Raw genomic sequence first — 20159 nt, 5'->3', positions numbered from 1 at the left:
TATATATATATATATATATATATATATATATATATATATATATATATATATAGAAAGAGAGAGATTTATATATATATAAAATCATATTTATATAATTTCTTCTAATACTTCTATATAATCTAAATGAAACATTCTATAATAGAAACAGTAAGAAAATAAAACGTGTTGTATATGAGCGAGAAAAAAGAGACAGAGAATGTATTATATCAATAAACACATTCAAAGGTAACACACTATTCATAAACTATAAATTATGATATTTGAAACATATCCGTCATTTGCAGAAGTAAAAGATTTTGTACAGACCAGGTTAACTTCCACTATTCATGCTACGTTATATCAGTTTGCAAATCATATAAGATAGGACATAATCAATTTTCAAAAGTATGAAAAAAATTATGTAACTAAAAATTATTGATGCACATAAATTTAATTTGTAAATTTAGCTTGTATTTAAATTTAGCAATTTGTGTGTTTTAGCGTAAATATTATAAAGACACTGCGGTGCACAAAAATACTTGATCTGTATGTATGCTGAATGCTATTATTATGCTTCATACATATAGTAGTACAGAGCATAGAGCAGCAAATTATTGTCGTTTGATAAAATTAACTTAAATATAATAAGAACACAACTCTGTGGTAATAATGCACGTTAAGAAAGAGAAGCTCTCTAGATACAAATCGTATCTCGGGAATGTTAAAGTGCAGAGGAATAAAAAAAGGGAGAGCTGATGTGACATGATATGATTCCCCTGCGTACCTGGTTGGGCCTCCTCACCTGCGTCAGAGCCTCCATCCTCTGCTTCAATTGCTCTTCCATTTCTGGTAACTTAGCATATTGAGCTAGTTTCTGTTCCGCAAGTTCTAGTTTCTCTTGTATAGCCGCAATTTTTTCCTCTTGGAGCTTTAGTAAATTCAATTAATCATAAGAAAATGATTGTGTTATATAATTATAATAAAAAAAAAGAAAATAAATAAATTAATATGTAATTTACCTTTAATTGAGCTTTCTTATGTTGCAACTCTTGCTCCAGCTTCTCATTGAGGTCGTGAAGACTAGTAGACTCCCGTTGAGCATTGAGATATCGTTTTTCTAGAGTTGCTATTCGCTCCTCTTGGTCCTCTTTTTGTGCCACGTTCTCTCGCAAGTCTCTTTGCAGTTTAAGACCTGCCTCTTGTGCCTTCAGAAGATCTTTTTGCGTTTTGGATAGCGTTTCCTCTAACTCGGCAACGCGTCCACTTAGTTCCGCTACCCGTCGTTGCCATGTACTTAATTCTGAGCTCTAAAATAATATTTATAATATTTTATATCGGCTTATGAAACAATTATCGATTTATACCAGCCACCATTCAAGCTACTTGTGTATTGTAGAAACCGACAAATGTGAACGTATTATGTAACTCTATGCAAAACACTTCATGAACAAATTTTATGATAATTATCTACCTACGTGATACTAAGACTAATTCAAGAAAGTCGTTATTGTGGTATTCATAGATTTCGCTTTTTATTGTTTTATTTTTAATGTATCTACTACAGTAAGGGAACGGCAAAACATCTTAAAGAAAAAATACACAGGCCAACTGCCCCTACAAAACACCTTGTTTTTGGCTGTAGAAAAAAATCCTGACGTGTAGGGGCAAAACTGAAGTTATATTCGGTTTCAGCAGGCGAAAATACATGGGAATACCATGGTTTAGTTCATGGCGCAGACAACTTTTCTTTTTTTGTAGGCCTGTAATATCGATTTAGGTACAATCCATTGTTAATCACCAATCATGCGATCACAAATAAATGTTAACGTGAATGTTATTATTCATTCCATAACATGACATATAGGAACCACTGAAAATATTATATACTATGTACAAAAAGATAATACGTATTATGCTTTATAACATTAATGATTAATTTATACAAACGGCGATGCGAGTCAAGCGCGGAACATGGTGCGTAATAAAAATTAAAACGTGTATTTACGAGTAAAGAACGTTTCGGCTCTTCCTTTGAGCCATTTTCAGCTTTATTAGCACACACAGGAAATTATTTCTGCAGGGCTCGAGGTAGCAAACTCCCTTCCTGGAGAGATGATGTCGTGATAAACGAGCTGGTACACACGATTATGGTGGACATTACCACTAAGAAACGGAAAAAGCATTATGTGTATTCAATCCTTAAAGGAAACAAAAGAAGAAAGGAGAGAGCTTCCCTCAAGTTCTGCAGCAGTCAAAAATACAATATATGCAATATGCATTAATTAAAAAGTCGTAGAACGACGGTGTGGATACGGAGAGTCGCACATCTCGGAACAGAAACGAGAATATCGCAGTCACACACGTGTCGGTAGAAAACGAAGTGAGAAGCGGGTCATAAGTATGCCGGTCAGAAACGTAATTATAAACAAAATAACCAGCCGAATAGGGGAAACCAAAGGTTAAGCATTATTTATGACAGATAGATCTGTCGCCCTGCAGAATAATTTCCTGTGTGTGCTAATAAAGCTGAAGATGGCTCAAAAGAAGAGCCGAAACGTTCTTTACTCGTAAATACACGTTTTAATTTTTATTGCGCACCATGTTCCGCGCTTGACTCGCATCGCCGTTTGTATAGATGACATTTTCACGAGTTTAGATATATTATTGATTATACGCAGGCTGGAAAATGCGTTCTTTCACCTATAATTATTTCTCTTTTATTACTTATGTATTTGGGCCCTATGCAACTTCTCTACTTAAGGATTGGATTAAATTCAATAAGTGTTTTATTAAGAGTACGCACATAAGGGAATTTTTAAGATTTTGTCTAGCGCATAACATTATTCCCGCACACCTAAAAAGTATTAAAAATGTAAATTTATCTTTTCACAATCCCAGAATCGCCGCTAAATTTAATTTTAATATTAAGTCCGCGGTTCAGAAAATACTACGCTTAGAATTAAATATTAAATGATACCTGCCGACAGATTGACTATTTCCGTACACAAATTTTCCGGACAGTGCGCAGTATTTCCCAATGTTTACCGTTCCGTGTTTATAATTCCTTTTTCCGAAGACAAAACATTTCTTTACACTCTTTCGATATTTCCAAGCTTAACTCTATCAAGAAAAAAATGTCATGGTTACTCGATAAACAGAGGAAAGAAAAAATTAAATTGATTAAACCTGTTCATTATTTTTACGCGGACTCCTTTTCAACTCGCAATCTTTCTCAAATCAACCACACGGTTTCCGACAACTCAGTAATTCTCAATAGATTCAATTTTTCGTCTGATCCTACACTTCTGGGAAAAGCACAATCAGTCGAGATCTTTCTCTCACCGCAACCCTTTTCTAACTCCACAGCACAATCCTCTCTGAACTCCATAAGAAACAATTAGTTTGTTAATCTTTCTTCTGCCCAATTTCCTTCTGACATTATACATCTTTTACAGTTGGGCGACAATTTCTCACTCCCTTATCACAATAAACAAAAAATTTTATTTGAGTTCATTAAAAGCATAGAAAATAATATTAAGCGTCTTCCTCTTCCTACACAAACATTCATTAGAAACCGCTCGATTCCCATCATTAACGAGATTAATTCAGACTCTCGTTTTTCTCCCTCTCTCTCGGACAAAATCATTTGTAAAATGTTATCACAAACCAAAGCTTTTCTCCATAATAATCCTGATATTATCCTTACCAGAGCCGACAAAGGGAACATAACCGTAGCCATGAACTCTCTTGATTACATAAATAAGATGGAGTTGCTTTTATCAGACACGAACACTTACTCCAGAGTAAAAAAAGATCCTATCTTTTCCCTCACAAGAAGTGTTAGAACATTGCTCACTAGATGGAAGAATTTGAAATTCATTACACCCGCTACTTATAAGTTCTTCTATGATAGTGATAGAGTACTTCCGAGAGCCTATGGACTTCCGAAAATCCACAAACAAAACTACCCGTTAAGAATCATAGTTTCGTCCATTGACGGTCCGTTACACAATTTAGCCAGATTCTTACACAACATAATTTCTTCGAGTATTCCTAAAGCCAATAGTCACATTAAAGACAGCTTTCAACTGGTTAATAACCTGAACGGTTCAAGCATAGATGACAATTACACTCTTGTCTCCCTTGACGTAGTTTCGCTTTTTACAAACGTTCCCACTGATCTGGCTATTGACAGTATTTGCAATAGATGGGAACATCTTTCAAAAAACTGCGACCTTCCTAAAGACGAATTCGTTCTTGCTGTACAACTCATTCTTGACTCTACTTTTTTTAGATTCAATAACAATATATATAAACAGAATTTCGGATCTCCCATGGGTTCTCCTTTGTCTCCCGACCTTGCGGTTCTAGTTTTACAAGATATTGAGATGAGGACGATTGGAATTCTCAATTTCTCTCTACCGTTTTTCTACAGATACGTGGACGACATTACGATGGCCATACCCTACGATATGGTCGATTTTACCTTGCAAACATTTAACTCGTTCCATCCACGCTTACAATTTACTATAGAGGTGGGTAATAAAAAACTAAATATTTTAGATACCACCATTATCAACAACAATGGGCTTATCGAATTTGATTGGTATCATAAGCCCACTTTTTCGGGCCGTTATTTAAACTACAATTCTTGTCATCCCTCAAAAGCGTGGTACCATCATGGGACTCATCGACCGAGCTTTTTTATTGTCTCACCCGAAGTTTCACGAGAAAAATTTAGGACTTATCGTTAGCATCCTTCTGAACAATGATTACCCTTTAGATCTTATATTTAACACTTTTCACGAACGTCTTAAAAGTCTCTTTTTTAAACAAACCAAAAAACAAAATCCGAATGATACTAACAACGACGCTGCTTTTAAAAAATGGTTTACCGTTCCGTTTTTTCCTTCAATTTCTATCAAATTCAAAGATATTTTCAGGGATTCAGATACTCACTTATCATACTACAGTGTTAATAAATTAAATAAATTTATCAAAGTTCAGAAGGATGCTCTTCCGACTTTTGCAACGAGTAATGTCGTCTACAAGATTTTTTGCCGGAATTGCGACGCATCATACGTGGGTCAAACTGGTAGACAACTAAAAACCAGAATATCTGAACATCGCAACCACATCAATAGAAATGGTTCCTCCCACTCCGTGATCACTGATCATAGAATTCAGAATGACCACGATTTTGATTGGGATATTAGATCATGAAAGATTCTACCACAAGCGACTTATTTCTGAAGTTCTATACATAAGACAACAGCGCCATAGTTTGAATTTACAATCGGATACCGACTGCTTACACCACGCATACCTGTCTGTCATAAATAATGCTTAACCTTTGGTTTCCCCTATTCTGCTGGTTATTTTGTTTATAATTACGTTTCCGACCGGCATACTTGTGACCCGCTTCTCACTTCGTTTTCTACCGACACGTGTGTGACTGCGATATTCTCGTTTCTGTTCCGAGATGTGCGACTCTCCGTATCCACACCGTTTTTCTACGACTTTTTAATTAATGCATATTGTATATATTGTATTTTTGACTGCTGCAGAACTTGAGGGGAGCTCTCTCTTTTCTTCTTTTGTTTCCTTTAACGATTGAATACACATAATGCCTTTTCCGTTTCTTAGTGGTAATGTCCACCATAATCGTGTGTACCAGCTCGTTTATCACGACATCTCTCCAGGAAGGGAGTTTGCTACCTCGAGCCCTGCAGAAATAATTTCCTGTGTGTGCTAATAAAACTGAAGATGGCTCAAAGGAAGAGCCGAAACGTTCTTTACTCGTAAATATACGTTTTAATTTTTATTGCGCACCATGTTCCGCGCTTGACTCGCATCGCCGTTTGTATAGATGACATTTTCACGAGTCTAGATATATTATTGATTAATGATTAAATAATAAAATTTTAGTTACATTAATTACTGGATTGTCCCATCATTAATGCGGTTTTTTAGAGATATTTTTGAAATAAAACAAAAAATTCGACATTTTTATTTTAATCCAAAATATATTTTCCATTATTATTTACAACTTTTTCCCATCTTAATCTGTTTCAATTTTTTGACAATAAAAGTTCTTTCAGTTTCTTTCACTTTTGAGCTAAAGAAGAAATCATTAGCTTTCTCTTATAATGCATTATTTATGGGATGACCCAATATATGTAAGTTATGTGTATGTAATATAATATATACTTCTATAAATATATATACATATATATATAGGGTGCTACAAAAGTTTTACAATACGCAACATTTATTGGATAGAGCAGGATGAACTTTGTTGTATTCGAAAGAGCGTTCAAAATTAGGTCGGGAAAGACCTTGCCTGCAGTACATTCCGAGCAAGCAGTGAGAAAAGATTAGAAAATAATATCATGGACAAAATAAGAGTCTCGTGCGATTATTCATTATAACTTTCACGTGGTTTGTTTGTAGACGAGTGTGTAAAAGAAGTGTGTGTGTGCGTGTGCGTGTGCGTATGCGTGTGTGTGTGTGTGTGTGTGTGTGTGTGTGTGTGTGTGTGTGTGTAGCGATCATGGCGCAGAAAGATATACGCTGCTCTAATAAACCTAAGATCCGAGTTCAAATCCAACCAAAAATCGTCGGTTTTTATTCGATCGTTATTTCTCGGAAGGGAATGGCAACCGAGAGTATCTTTTGCCACGAGCACCCCTCTATATTTAAGGACCTGATCCTCCAGATTGGGAACTGGGCGCTAGGTTAACAACTTGTCCCGTTAATTAAAAGAAATTATTATTAAAAAACCAAAAGAGAAGCTTCGGATTAGATGAAGGTCAAATTTCAGAAGGCCATGGCTCGATCTTGAGTTGTAGTACTACTAAAGAAAAAAAACGATGAATTAAAAGGAAAAAGGTAACTTAATTCTTTCATGATGACGTATCACAGATAGGAATTGGAGTTCTGAGTAATTTACTTAAGTAACTTATCAATTAATGAAAGGTCATGGAACGTAAATGTGTAAACTAAAAAGAAGTCATGCACCATTTTGTACAAAAAAAAGCCAATCGGCGCTGTCACTATGAGTCGCTGTTTTATAGAGCCAGCTGCGTTATTCTTTGACATATGTACTGCCCCAGTCAAACTCCCCGCTCGAATCGGATCACGCGGCAGTAATAACGATGATCAGCCGAGACCTTACGCCACTCTGACATGCTTAGCTTTAGAACACCGTGACTGTCAAGGCACGAAGCCCTCGGAGTACGCACTCCGTCTTGTGAGTAAGTAAGAAAACGATGAAATATCAAGTTTTGAAGGAAAGTTGTCCACATCGGATGACGATTTTCCGATAGTAAGTTTCAAAATGGAGAGTTTAATCTCGAGGAGCCCGCACAGTACAAGCCGGCCGGAAACTGTGGCGCTAGAAAACATCGCAGCGATTGAAAAACTGCTGCAAGAAAGTAAACGTATCACTTACAGACAGATCGAAGAACTTATCCAGATTGGACACCTGCGGTTTATCGCATTCTGCACAAACATTTACAAGTAAGGAAGGACTGTACTCTCTGGGTACCCCACTCGCTCACAGAAGAGCAAAACAGAGGGTACAGTGGTGAAAAAAATATGCTAAAACACTTCTAATCTGGATTATCTCAGGATGTAAATAACATCGTTACTGGTGACGAAACTTGGCTGTACTATTACGATGTGCTAAAATCACAGAGCAGAGTCTGGCTCTTTGAAGACGAGGATAATAAAAGTCTGAAAATCTCGATGTGTAAAAAGAATAATCGCGATATTCTTCAGAAAGCGTGGCCTCGTGGAACATGTTGTACTTACTAGAGTCACAGCGCACAGTAACCATTTCCTGGTATATAGAAGTCTGTTTGCCAAGATTAATTCAAGCACTCAAAAACCTGCGACAAAGATCTCGCCTCGACACTTGGCTTTTCTATCAGAACAACGCACCGGCACATCAGGCGAAGAATATTGCGGCTTTTTCGGCGAAGTCTGGACTAACCCTACTCGATCACCCTCTCTATAGTCCAGATGTCCAGATCTTACTCCTGGTGATTTTGGATTGTTTCCTGAGGTCAAGACGCAATTGAAGAGCAAGCGATTTTCTAGCGACAGCGAGCTTTTGGCAGCGAGCTAGGACCAAGCGAGTTCCAATCTCTCAGAGAAAACGTTGGTTCACCGACTGAATGGAGAAATGTGTTAAATGCGGTGGGATCTACTTCGAACGAATGTAAAAAAAAGTATAGTAGATTACAAAACTTTTGTAGCACTCTATGTATGTATACATATATATAGGATATTTCTGAACTCAGTACCAAAACTGGTACAGTGGCTTAGGTTCAAGTTAAACGACGTTGGTGAAAAGGGGGATAAATGCTGCCGATGTCGGCACGATAACGATAACTTTGGCCTCTTGATTTGACGATGATTTCTGGTAGTTTTTTACACTGAACAAAAAATTATATAGATTTTATATGGCTAACTGCTCTAGTTTTCGAGATGTACAGTATTAAAGTTCAAAAAAAATAATATGAATTTTAAATGATATATTTCGATTGTGTGTATAGATATTGTACATAATAGGCGGGGGAGGGGCTACCGCAACACTCTTTCCCCGCAGGCAGGGTTGAGTGGGGGTGGATCTCGGTTTACGTAAAAAGTTGAAAAACCGAACCGTACAATGATAGACCTCAATTCGGGTGGGTAAACTTCGGAAAATTTTTTGGTCGAAAATTTCTTTGCCTATGAAAACTATTAACATTTCGCGAGGCCAAAGTTATCGTAATCCCCCCCCCCCCCCCCAATGTCATCCGCAAAACTCCAAACATATATATTTTTCAAAAAGCTTGAAACAATGTATTAATTCATGCTAACTAGAAAGTGTGTTGAAATTGATGAAGAAATTTTTGAGCACCTTTTAAAGCTTGTAACAGAATTGTAAGGCTTGTAAAGCTTTAAACAGAATAAAGAATATTAAACAACATTTACTTCAATTTATGTTTTATTACGAGAGCAACTTCAATCCTCTATAACGCTATAACTCTGAAACTGTACGGATTCAAAAATATGTTCATTAAACATTTTCGACTCGTTTTCATGCACTAAAGCCGCTGTACCAGTTTTGGCACTGAGTTCAGAGATACTCTGTATACATATATTTATAATTACATATAAACACACACGCACGCACAGACACACGTACAGAGTGTTGTATTTTATATATAAATAATATATAAACAAATTGAGGTATCCTGCCGAATATCTCCAAAACTGAACCCGACAGGCAAAAATGTTTTATAAGGGTCGACTAACCCTTGACCCCTTGAATTTTGCTAAAATTTCAATATGTTACGGTTACACTCAATTCACTAATACAAAGTACAGTAACTCTGTCCAATGTGCAATAGTAATGAAATATTAAATGTTTAAAATTTTTTTATATTAATGAAAAATAAACCAGGCTCATGCAAAGAAATTTCATTCATAAAACACACTTGGTACAAATTATAGTAGTGTTTTAAATGTTTCTCTACTAGATATCATTCGTGTACACATTGTGACCATATTATTGATAATGAACGCACTGAAAGTTCCGATACCGAAAATTAATTGTTATGTAATTATATATTTTTGTTAATTGTGATGTACTTCTTTTGTAATGTCATTATAATTCTATTTTTCTTATTTATAATACAATTAATACATAATTATAATATATAAATAAATTTTATTATGCAGAATTTTAAATCAATTACGCACATGAAAGATTTTAAACATTAATATTTCATAAACTATTGCGCATTGGACAGAATTGCTGTACTTTGCATTAGTAAATGGGATGTAGATAACATTAAAAATTTAGTAAAATTTAAAGGGTCAAGAGTTGATTATCCCCTTATTAGATAAAAGTGTGGAGGTAAACAAATAAAAGTAAAATCAATGTTTGAAAAAAATTGATTTTCTAAGGTAAAAAGATAATCGCCATTTTTTAAATGGAACTATATAATTTTTTACATAATATAATCCTTAATTCTGATTATTCTGCATATAAAAACATTAAAGTAGAATTATTGAAAAATCAAAAGTTTATGAGATATTTCATACTGTGTTCTAGCATATTTTGACATAAAATATAAAGTGTAAAGATATAAACTACTCACTTTTTGATAACCAAACCTTGATTTATGCACAGAATAATGAGATAAATTATATAATTGATGTAAAGAAAATATAGTTACTTTTTTAAAAATTATGAGATTTGCAACATGCATTACATATATACCTTTTAGAATTCCACCTTAATATATGCAGAATAACTAGAAAAATCATATTTATAAAAATTATATAATTTTATTTTTAAAGATGATCTTCAATATACCTAACCTTAAAAAATCGATTTTTTCGAAAAATATTTTTATTCCATTATTTATTCTCCTCCAAACCATACAACTTTCGTTTGAAATATTTTGACGGTCAAAATATACAGCTAAACTATTCAAAATGAGACACCTTAAATACATCTTTACATACATATCGTATGTATACATGAATATCCAAGAGTTAAGGCCTTCACACATAAAATCCCGTAAGGACGTAAAACGTAAGTGTAAGAAAATCGATCAATCCCTCAATCGAGTATTTTTGTACAGAATTTCATGATCTTTCTTTTTTGTAACCACCTTAATTGACCTCCAAGCCATACAAAACGAGATTTTCGCAAAAAACTGATTTTCGTGACCTTTGACCTTGAATAACTTTTTTAGCACACCCGATATCGTTCTCTATTTTTAATATGTTATTTAAAACAACGAAATAAAGCGATTAAAAAAAAGTAGTTTCTAATTTTTTTGCACAGAAGCCATATTTTCGTCTAAAATGACTGGACTAAAGTTAAGAAAGGGCCATTAGAATGTGACAGTTTGTAAAAATTAATTATTATAATTAATTATTGAGTTTCGACGTATTTACTCCTAAGAAGCTGAACTTGTAATATTAAACTTAAACCATTGAAATCGCTATATTATTACCACTTGCGTACATTTAATAATAAATTTAATAATATTCCAGTTTACTACAAATTATAGAGAGTCCTGTTTACTCATTGCAGCCATTTTGGGTTAATGATGTAAGAAGCGAGAAAATATATCAAAATTCTTGCAACATACATTAAAATAAAAATGTTTTTCAGTAAAATAACGTTTATTACCGATAGAATAGACTTGTAAAATATACCAAAAACTCTTCTTTTGTTTCTGTAATCCATAAATAATCCACATATCGAATTGAATTGTGCCTAATCAAGAACGAAAACGAGCTGTTTGACAGCTGCCGAATTGAAATAAATATTTGCACATATATTAAATTATAACAAAATTAAAGTTTTCGGTATATTTTAATATTTACACAACAATTATTTTAAATATAAAAACATTACACTAAAACAAAAAATGACTGTAAGTTGCAAGAATAATTTAGCTTTAACGTTATTTTTCACGCCTTACAGTTCACAATTTTGCCAAGTGTAACGCTGTATGTAGTGTCAACGCGGACTTGACGATCGAAACAGCAGGAGCCTTAATATATGTAATCAAATTTAAATAAATTCTACGAAAAACTAGATGACACATATGCCAAAGAAGCTAGACATAAAAAGCAAAACATTATACGCAACGCATAAATTCACTCAAAATAAAAAAATTTTACAGAAAAAACTATTTTGAAAGAGTTGTTATATGATGTAAAAATAGCAGACTAAAAATATAAAAAAGTTTTTATTAAGAAAATATTTGAACTTAAAACTTTAAACGCGTCTTTTTCAAAACATTTATCGAACTGATAGTCAAGATTTCTCGATAACTACTAAATTGATTCAATGTTTAACGGTATCTAAAAATATTTTGTTCATTGTGCATTATAGTTTTCCTTAATTTCGAGATTAAACTGCCGTCAGATTTTTTTGTTTCAAATGTTTTAAACAGCAGGAACCTTAAAAAGCTCTTTTTATGACGGTAACATTTTGATATGACCATACAGGATGTCTCAAGTTTTTCTGGATAAACTTTAGTAGAATGTCCCATGAACAGAAATAAGAAAAAAATATTACATAAACATAGATCCTAAAATGCTTTATTAGGAAGTTATAACAAAAGTTAGAATTTCGTGTTGAAGTGACAAAACATACATAAGTGATATGACGTTACATGATGTTTAATAGTAATCCTACCGTAAGTGCTCGCGACAAGCGTCATAGCTACAGCTATCCCGAAGTATGCTTTGAAGATAAGCACTGCTGATAACAGGTGCCCGTATCATTTCACACCGGTACAAAAACTTTTGCCAACTGATCACAAAAAGCGAACACAATTCTGTGAATAATATATGCAACAAAAAGATGACTTTCTCCTATCGAGAATACTATGGACTACATTTACAAGCAATGTTTTCAATTTTCATAAAAATCATGTATGGACATACGAAAATCCATACGCTGTTCGAGAAACAACTTTTTAACGTGAGTTCAACTGTAATGTATGGATGGGCGTATAAAACGACATGCTAATTGGCTTCCATTTCTTGCCAGAACGTTTACACATTCTTTTTTGAACTTTCTTAGCAACGGTTTAGCGATTGCTCTCGAAGTACCTTTATTTTCTCGCCAACACACGTGGATTCGATTAGGTAGATGTATAGCTTGTATTGACATGAGCGCGGCACTTTGAAATGCAAACTTAAGTGAAATTGTTTCTTACATATGTGTTTCATATTTTTACTATAACTTTTTAATAAAACATTTTAAAACCTATGTTTATATAACATTTTTTTCTTATTTCTGCTCATAGAACATTTACTACTAAAGTTTGTCTAGAAAAACTTGGAACATTCTATATAAATATAACTAAAAAATTTTACATTTTTTAACGTTCTTGGCTTATTTCTTAAACATATACATATACAATAATCTCACGCCGTTAGACTATTTTCTATGAAGTTAGGTGAAGTCTTTAGTTTATTGTAGACTTATTGGCACGCAAGAAGAATTAGAAAATCGCATAATGAAAGCTGCATTAACTATCAGGAATAATCCTGATGCCATAAGACGCGCCAGAGAAACATGGATACATCGTGCTGAATGCGGCATTCAACAAAACGCCAATTCAAAAACATACTTAAATGTTTTACTGTTAAACATCATCTTTACTCTTTAATATCTTACTAATGAATAAGTTTAGGACATATGTTTATATAAACTTTTTTGTTCATTTTGACCTAGAAAATATTTCCCTAAAATAGTGCCGTGCAATTCTGAAACACCCTGTATTTTTAATTAATAGACAATTAACAAAAATAAATAAATTATCATAATTAAAAATTAATGCTAAAAATAATTAAATTTTTCAGCTCATTACCTGGATAAACTTTCTTAATCATGTTTTCGGATACATTTCTTGAAAACAAAAATCTTAATACTAAAATATGGAGGCTATAATAATTTTTAAATAAAAATATTAAAAATTAACTGTGGTTAAGTTTTTTAAATGTCTTCTTTAGCTAATTTTAGAGAAGGGTGAATTTTAATAAAATTATAATTTGAATCTTATAATTATATAGTTATGAAGAAATCTCAAAATTACAGTTATAACATATTAAAATTCGAAAAACCACGATAAATACTTATTTCTTTCAATATTGTCATTGAGAGGAGTTGAAGAGAGCGGACGTTGTGAATCAGGTGGAAGTTGGACGGTTGAAAGTGGCAGATAGAGTAGGGAGAAAAAGGTGAAGAGTAGAGAGTAAGAAAGAGTGGAAGCAGGAGAGTAAGGAAAGATACGGTAAGTCAATCGTAGGAAATAAGAAATTATTAATTAATAAGGTAAAGAAAGTTAACAGACGTGCAGGTTAGGGAGAAGGCAGGAGAAGGCGCCAAAGCAGGAAAGGAGGACAGTGACGTCGCCTGTCGGAGAGAACAGGAGGTGGGTTACTGACGAGGAGCGGATAGAAGTAATTAGAAAGGGAGGAAAGAATAGGCGTAGAGGGAGCCCTGGCAAAAGTAAAGCACGCAGAGGTGGCAAATGGAAGCAGGAAAAGAAGGAATAATAGAGGGTAAGCAACAAGGCGACAAGCACGGTCGTGAATACAGGTCTGGAAACTCTAGTAGTGGGGGGTGACTCGCTTAGTGAAGTCATTTTATGTAGTTGAAACTATCACCACCTGGAGCGCTGGAGATTTTTTAAATAACGCAAATACATATTGAATATATTGACATATAACATATGTCATATGTTATATAACATATTACATATTGACATATTGAATGTAACGAACGTACGAAGTCCTAGAAGGTGATTAAATTGACAATGAAATTAACGAAATATTGTGTCGTGCCGAATTGCAACCTGTTAAATTGCTGCAGCAGCTTTTAGCGTCATCAGTAGAATTAGGTTTATATTCATTTGGCAATAAAGTAGCTACCTTTGCTGTGATACAATCCAAGCCTTGACCATGCACATTCACAAAGAAGTTACGCAAGGACGGCGGCGCAAAGACATAATGGCATCCTTTTTGAACGTAAGTTTTTACAAGCGATAGCTTATGAGCATATAAACGTACCTTTTAGGATACAGCAAATTTTGAAATATTGAATTTTTCCTTTCAGTTGCTGATAAGTCTCATTTTGTCACATCAAATGGATTCAGATCTGATCTCGAACGCCAGTACGCCTCTTTACTATCTCATATATTGCTATCAAGAACAATATCAGCAACTTGTACAGAATATTGTATCCAGTCAAACGGATCCACAAGTAGCACAAAGATTAGCGAATGCATTCACCAAGCTAACGACGGATATAGACTTTAGTATGGACTTGAATAACCGTCCTCAGAGATTGAAGTTAAGTAATTTCGATAAATTTGTCGTGAACGTACAAGAATTCTTAATGGTTAAGTAAAATAGAAATTAAAATGTAAATAAACAAAAATAAAATAATTATTTAAACAATACACGCGTGGATTTAATGCTACGCTTGGAATTTTTTAACAAATTTAGTTAACGACGTATTTGTAGAAAAATCGAATTAGTTCATTGCTTTAATCATATTAATCGTACGGTATACGATAAGCGTTTTTAACATATAGATGTACTTTATTTTATTTATGGATGTTATTGCAAAAAGGGGACTTAAGCATATAAGCTTTTTATTTTTTTTTTCGTAAAATAATTGTAAAAAAAAAACAATAATCAGAATCAAACTAAAAACGGTAACTGCAAGGCGGATCTCTTGCTACCACTCATCCACATTTGAACTCATTTAAAACGTTGATTGAGCCAACTTATTTACAAAACTCGCTGCTTTTTGTACATACTATTTTATATCTTACATTTATTATAAAAATATTGTATTGGTTAAGGCCTCCGCAATGAAAAATATAAGGAACAGGGAACAGATATTAGCGATTAATATTATTCCTGATTTCTTATTTTTAATCGCTAATATCTGTTCCTTGTTCCTTATATTTTTCATTGTGCGGGAGCCTTTACAGTGAAACGGATTAGTGGACAACGCGTATGCATGATAAAAAATCCTTGCAACGCAGTGACGCGCGCGGTCACATGGCAAACCTATGAAAATATCGTCATTAAGCGAGTCACCCCCACCACCAAAAAAACGGACAAGTTTCCGGACCTGTATTCACGACCGTGGCAACAAGGAAAAGAAAGAAAACGAAGACGGAAGGAAAGCGAAGGGAAAGCCAACGACAGCGGAAGAGTTGTTCAAGCTGAGAGGGAGAACAGACAGTGTGGGAACAATTACAGACTATATACAAAAGAGGAAAAGAGAAGGAACAGAGGAAGAAATAGCCAAAGCAGAAAAAGAGATATTGGAAAAATTCAACGAAATAAGGAAGGTCAACAGATCACCGCAAGCTAAAATTAAAAAGGGAGAAGAAGAGGAAGAAAAGATGGCAGCAGAAGGGATCCTAAAGGAAATTCTAAGGAAATTGGAGGAACAAGAAATGGAAAGAAGAAAAAATAAAGAGGAAATAAAAAATGAAAGAAAAGAGTTGAGAGAGGAAGTCAAGAAGAGAGAAGAAATATGGAAGCAACAAAGAAAATCGTTAGAAGAAAGAATAAAAAATGTAGAGGAAAAAATGGAAAAGGCAAACCTGAGCGGAGCAGAGAGGGGCGAGGGAAGAAATTTAATGGAAAAAATAAAGGAGATGGAAAAAAATATGGAAATGACGGAGAGAAAAAGGAGAAGAAATAATATAATTGTGAAAGAGACGGAGGAAGCAGGCGAGATAGGAAAGAAAGAGAAGGTAGAGAAGATGATACGAAGTAGAGAAGATAAAAGCGGCCATTGAGCAAGTACAGGAAATAGGATATGGAAATAATAAGATGACAATGATGAAATGTAAAAGCTGGGAAGACAAAAGAGAAATAATGACAAAAAGAAAAGAGTTGGGAAAAAAATATAAAATATACCTGGACGACGATCTAACTAAAACGGAAAGACAGATACAAAAAGAAATAAGAAGAATAGCAAAAGAGGAGAGAGAAGCAGGAAAGAAAATCACGACTGGATATCAGAAGATGTGGATGAATAACAAAGAAATGAAATGGAACGAAAGTAAAGGAAAATTGGAGAAGAGGAGTGTCTTTCGGAAGTAATAAGGAAAGGAAGAGAGATAGGAAAGGAGAAGACACGGACGGAGAACGGGAGAGGAGGAGGGAAGATGTGAGGTCAAGAAAGGAGCAAGCAATATGAAGAAAAGGAGAGCACAATAAACATAGGCTTCTCAAATATAACTAGATTAAAGAGGAAAAATGATGAATTCTGGAAAGAGATGGAAAGCTGGGATATAATAACTGTGCTAGAAACATAGGTAGAGCAAAAAGATTGGTGTAAGGTTAAAAGAACGTTATCAGATAAATATGTGTGGAAATGTCAACCAGCGACAAAAGAAAAAAAGAAAGGAAGAGCAAGAGGAGGGATAATAACAGGCGTTAGGAAAGAAATGGCGGCAACCGGTACGGAAGAGAGGGAAGAGGAAAGAATTGTAGAAAGAATAGCAAAGACAAAGGAGGGAACGTGGAGGATTATAACGGAATATGTAAATAACGATATTGAAAAGAAGTTAAAGTATATAAAGGATTATACAAACGATGGAGGATTAGGGGAGCAAATAATAATAGGAGGCGATTTTAATGCAAGAACTGGAGAAAAAAAAGGATTAACAGAGATAATGGGGAAAAGAAGAAAATCGAAGGATAAAGAAATTAACGCGGAAGGAAGGAAGCTGCTGGAGTTTATAGAGGAAGAGGGATTAGGAATACTGAACGGAACAAAAGGAGACACTGACGGAGAGTTTACATTTACAGGAGGGAGGGGCAAGTCGGTAATAGACTATGTAATTGGAAACCAAGAAATTTGGGAGAACGCGGAGGAAATAAAGATTGGAGAGGCTATAGACTCGGATCATCAGCCCATAACAATAAGGGTAAAAGGAACAAGTGAGAGAGGAAAAGAGGAGAAAGAAATCAGAAGAATAATGAATTGGTCGAAGGAAGGAAAAGAAAGTTACAAAGAAAGAATAAAAGAGGAGAAGATAGAAGGTACGAGTATAGAGGAAATAATGGAAGGAATAAAGAAGGCGGTAGAGCGGGGTGCAGAATGGAAAGAAATAAGAGAAGACCAGAGAGCAAAGAATAAAAACAGATGGTGGGATAGAGAATGTGCAAAGCTAAGGAGAGAAGCGCGTGAGAATCTGGTAAAATGGAAAAAAGGAGAGGTAGATAAAAAGAAGTAAAGAAAAAGAAATATGAGAAAAAAATAAAAGAGAAGAAAGAGTCCGAAAAGGAGAGAATAATGAAAGAAGCGAGAGAAGCAACCAATGAGAAAAAAGTATGGAAATTTATAAATAGAAAAAGGAAAAGCAGAAAAGAGATATGCGAAGAAATAACGGAGATGCAGTGGAACAAACACTTCATGGAGTTGCTAGAGGAAGTTACGGTAAAACCGCGTGAAAAAGATAAGAAGGGAGAGGAAAGAGTAGGGAGCAAAGAGGGACAGGAGGGAATAAGGAGAGAGGAAGTGGAAGAAGTAATCAGGGAAATGAGAGAGAAGAAAGCTGCAGGCACGGATGGACTACCAAATGAGATATGGATTTATGGAGGCGAGAGATTGAAAGAAAAAATATGGGAGATATGCGATACAGCATAAAGGACAAGAGAAATAGCAAGAGATTGGAAAGAAGGAATAATAGTAAAATACCGATAGTAAAAAAAGGAGAAGGGAAAGAAGCGCAGGATTACAGAAAGGTAACATTAATGAACACAAGTTATAAAATATATGCAACAATATTGGCTAAAAGGCTAGAGAAAGAGGTAGAAAAAAAGGAAATACTACCAGAAACACAGACAGAATTTAGAAAAAAAAAGAAACAATGGAAAATATATATGCACTGAACTACGTGATTGGAAGAGTTATGAGCAAGAAAAAAGGGAAGCTGGTAGCAGCATTTATAGACCTGAAAGCAGCATTCGACTTCGTGGATAGAGAAAAAATATGGGAAGTAATGAAAAGAGAAGAAATCAGTGAACAGCTGAGGACAAGGATAGAAGGCCTATACGAGGAGACAAGATGTGTAGTGAGGGTAAAGGGAGAAAAAGGACAATGCTTCTGAACGGTCAAAGGAGTTAGGCAAGGATGCCCACTGAGCGCTATGCTCTTCAAACTTTTGATGGCGGATATAGAGGAGACAATGAGGAAGGGACACGACGGAAGGGTAGTAGGGAAAATAAAATTCTGGGCATTAGCATACGCGGATGATAGAGTAACTATAGCAAAGGATGAAGAGGAGATGAAGAGAATGCTGAAAAGATTGGAAAAATACTTTGACAGAAAAAAGCTAAGAGTGAACGTAGGGAAAACAAAGGTAATGAGATTTAGGAAGGGAGGAGGTAAAATGAAGAAAGTAGAGTGGAGATGGAAGGAAGAAGAAATAGAAGAGGTAAAGGAATTCTGCTACCTAGGGTACATATTCCAAAAGAACGGAGGGCAGGAAGCGCATATAAACAAAAGAGTAAGGAACGCCGCGGTAGCAATAAGACAGGTCTGGGGGATAGGAAATAGTATATTGTACAACTAGTGGAAAAAATGGTCGATTCTGAATGAGTGTGAAGTTGGTAACACTCGCTTCGCTCGTGCGACCATAACACTCATTTGGGCTCGACCACTCTTCCCACGAGTTGTTCATACTATTTTTCCTAACAACACAAGAGCGTGAAACAGGCCGCTTTTCGCGCTTGTTTTACAATTTCATTTCTCCACTAGTTGAGAAATGGCTCCATGTTTCAACGCTTACGTCATCATTGCGAAATGGATCGTTTTGCTCACTCAAAACAAGCGCGAAAAGCGGCCCATTTCACGCTCGCGTTAGGAAAAAGAATGTTCAGAGGGGATTGGGTAAGAAGGATAAAGCTATTCGACTCATTGGTAGCAAGCATAGCGTTGTATGGAGCAGAGATATGGGGATGAAAAGAGAAAGAGAAAATAGAAAGAATACATAAAAGGTATATAAGGTGGACATTGGGCCTAGACTGGAGCATGCCCGGATATATGCTAAGGTAGGAAACTAAGAGAAACAAGATGAAAATAAGTGCTGGTAAAAGGGCGATGAAGTACGAAGAAAAATTGGAGAGTAGAGAAGGAAACGAGATCACAAGAGAGTGCTGGAAGGAAATAAGAGAGAAGGTCAGGAAGGAAGGAAAAATCAAAATGGAAAGAGGAAAGAAGGAGTTTCTATGAGAGAAGAGGATATGCAGTCGAGGAGATAAAAAGGAAGAGAAGGGAGGGATGGAGCAGCATTGAAGATTTAACAAAAAGGGACAAAGACATTCAGATTCAAGAGAGAGACGAAAGGATAAGAGAGTCAAAGTACAATAAATAGTACAAGAAAGTAGCAGAAAACAGGAGGCCGGAATACCTGGAGAGAAAAGGGAAAGAAAAGTCTATGATTAGGATAGCAAGATTCAGATTAGGAAATGAGATGAGAAGTGGAAGATACTGAGAGCCAATGGAAAAAACATGCTGCAGAATATGTGGCGCGGAGGAAGAGTCATGGGAAGCGTCAATTGACGATCCGAATTTACACCAAACCTTTGATGGTCTTTTTGATGGTATTTTT

At 35.0% G+C, this 20159-nt stretch overlaps 1 protein-coding gene across 1 annotated transcript in view; it reads right to left on the bottom strand.

The window, feature by feature from the left end:
* The window catches only part of LOC112453052 (liprin-alpha-1), a 129122-nt gene that overhangs the window by 26692 nt on the left and 82271 nt on the right, over positions 1–20159 (bottom strand). The window contains exons 8-9 of the mRNA XM_025013595.1: positions 999–1286; positions 764–907 (exon numbers count right to left, since the gene is read on the bottom strand). Coding sequence (XP_024869363.1) covers positions 764–907; positions 999–1286 — 432 coding nt within the window. The remainder of the gene's footprint in view (positions 1–763; positions 908–998; positions 1287–20159) is intronic.

The sequence above is a fragment of the Temnothorax curvispinosus genome, unplaced genomic scaffold, assembly GCF_003070985.1.
Source record: "Temnothorax curvispinosus isolate PA1 unplaced genomic scaffold, ASM307098v1 QBEX01003965.1, whole genome shotgun sequence".
In the NCBI taxonomy this organism is placed as follows: domain Eukaryota; kingdom Metazoa; phylum Arthropoda; class Insecta; order Hymenoptera; family Formicidae; genus Temnothorax; species Temnothorax curvispinosus.
This window is presented reverse-complemented; position numbering and strand designations above follow the sequence as displayed.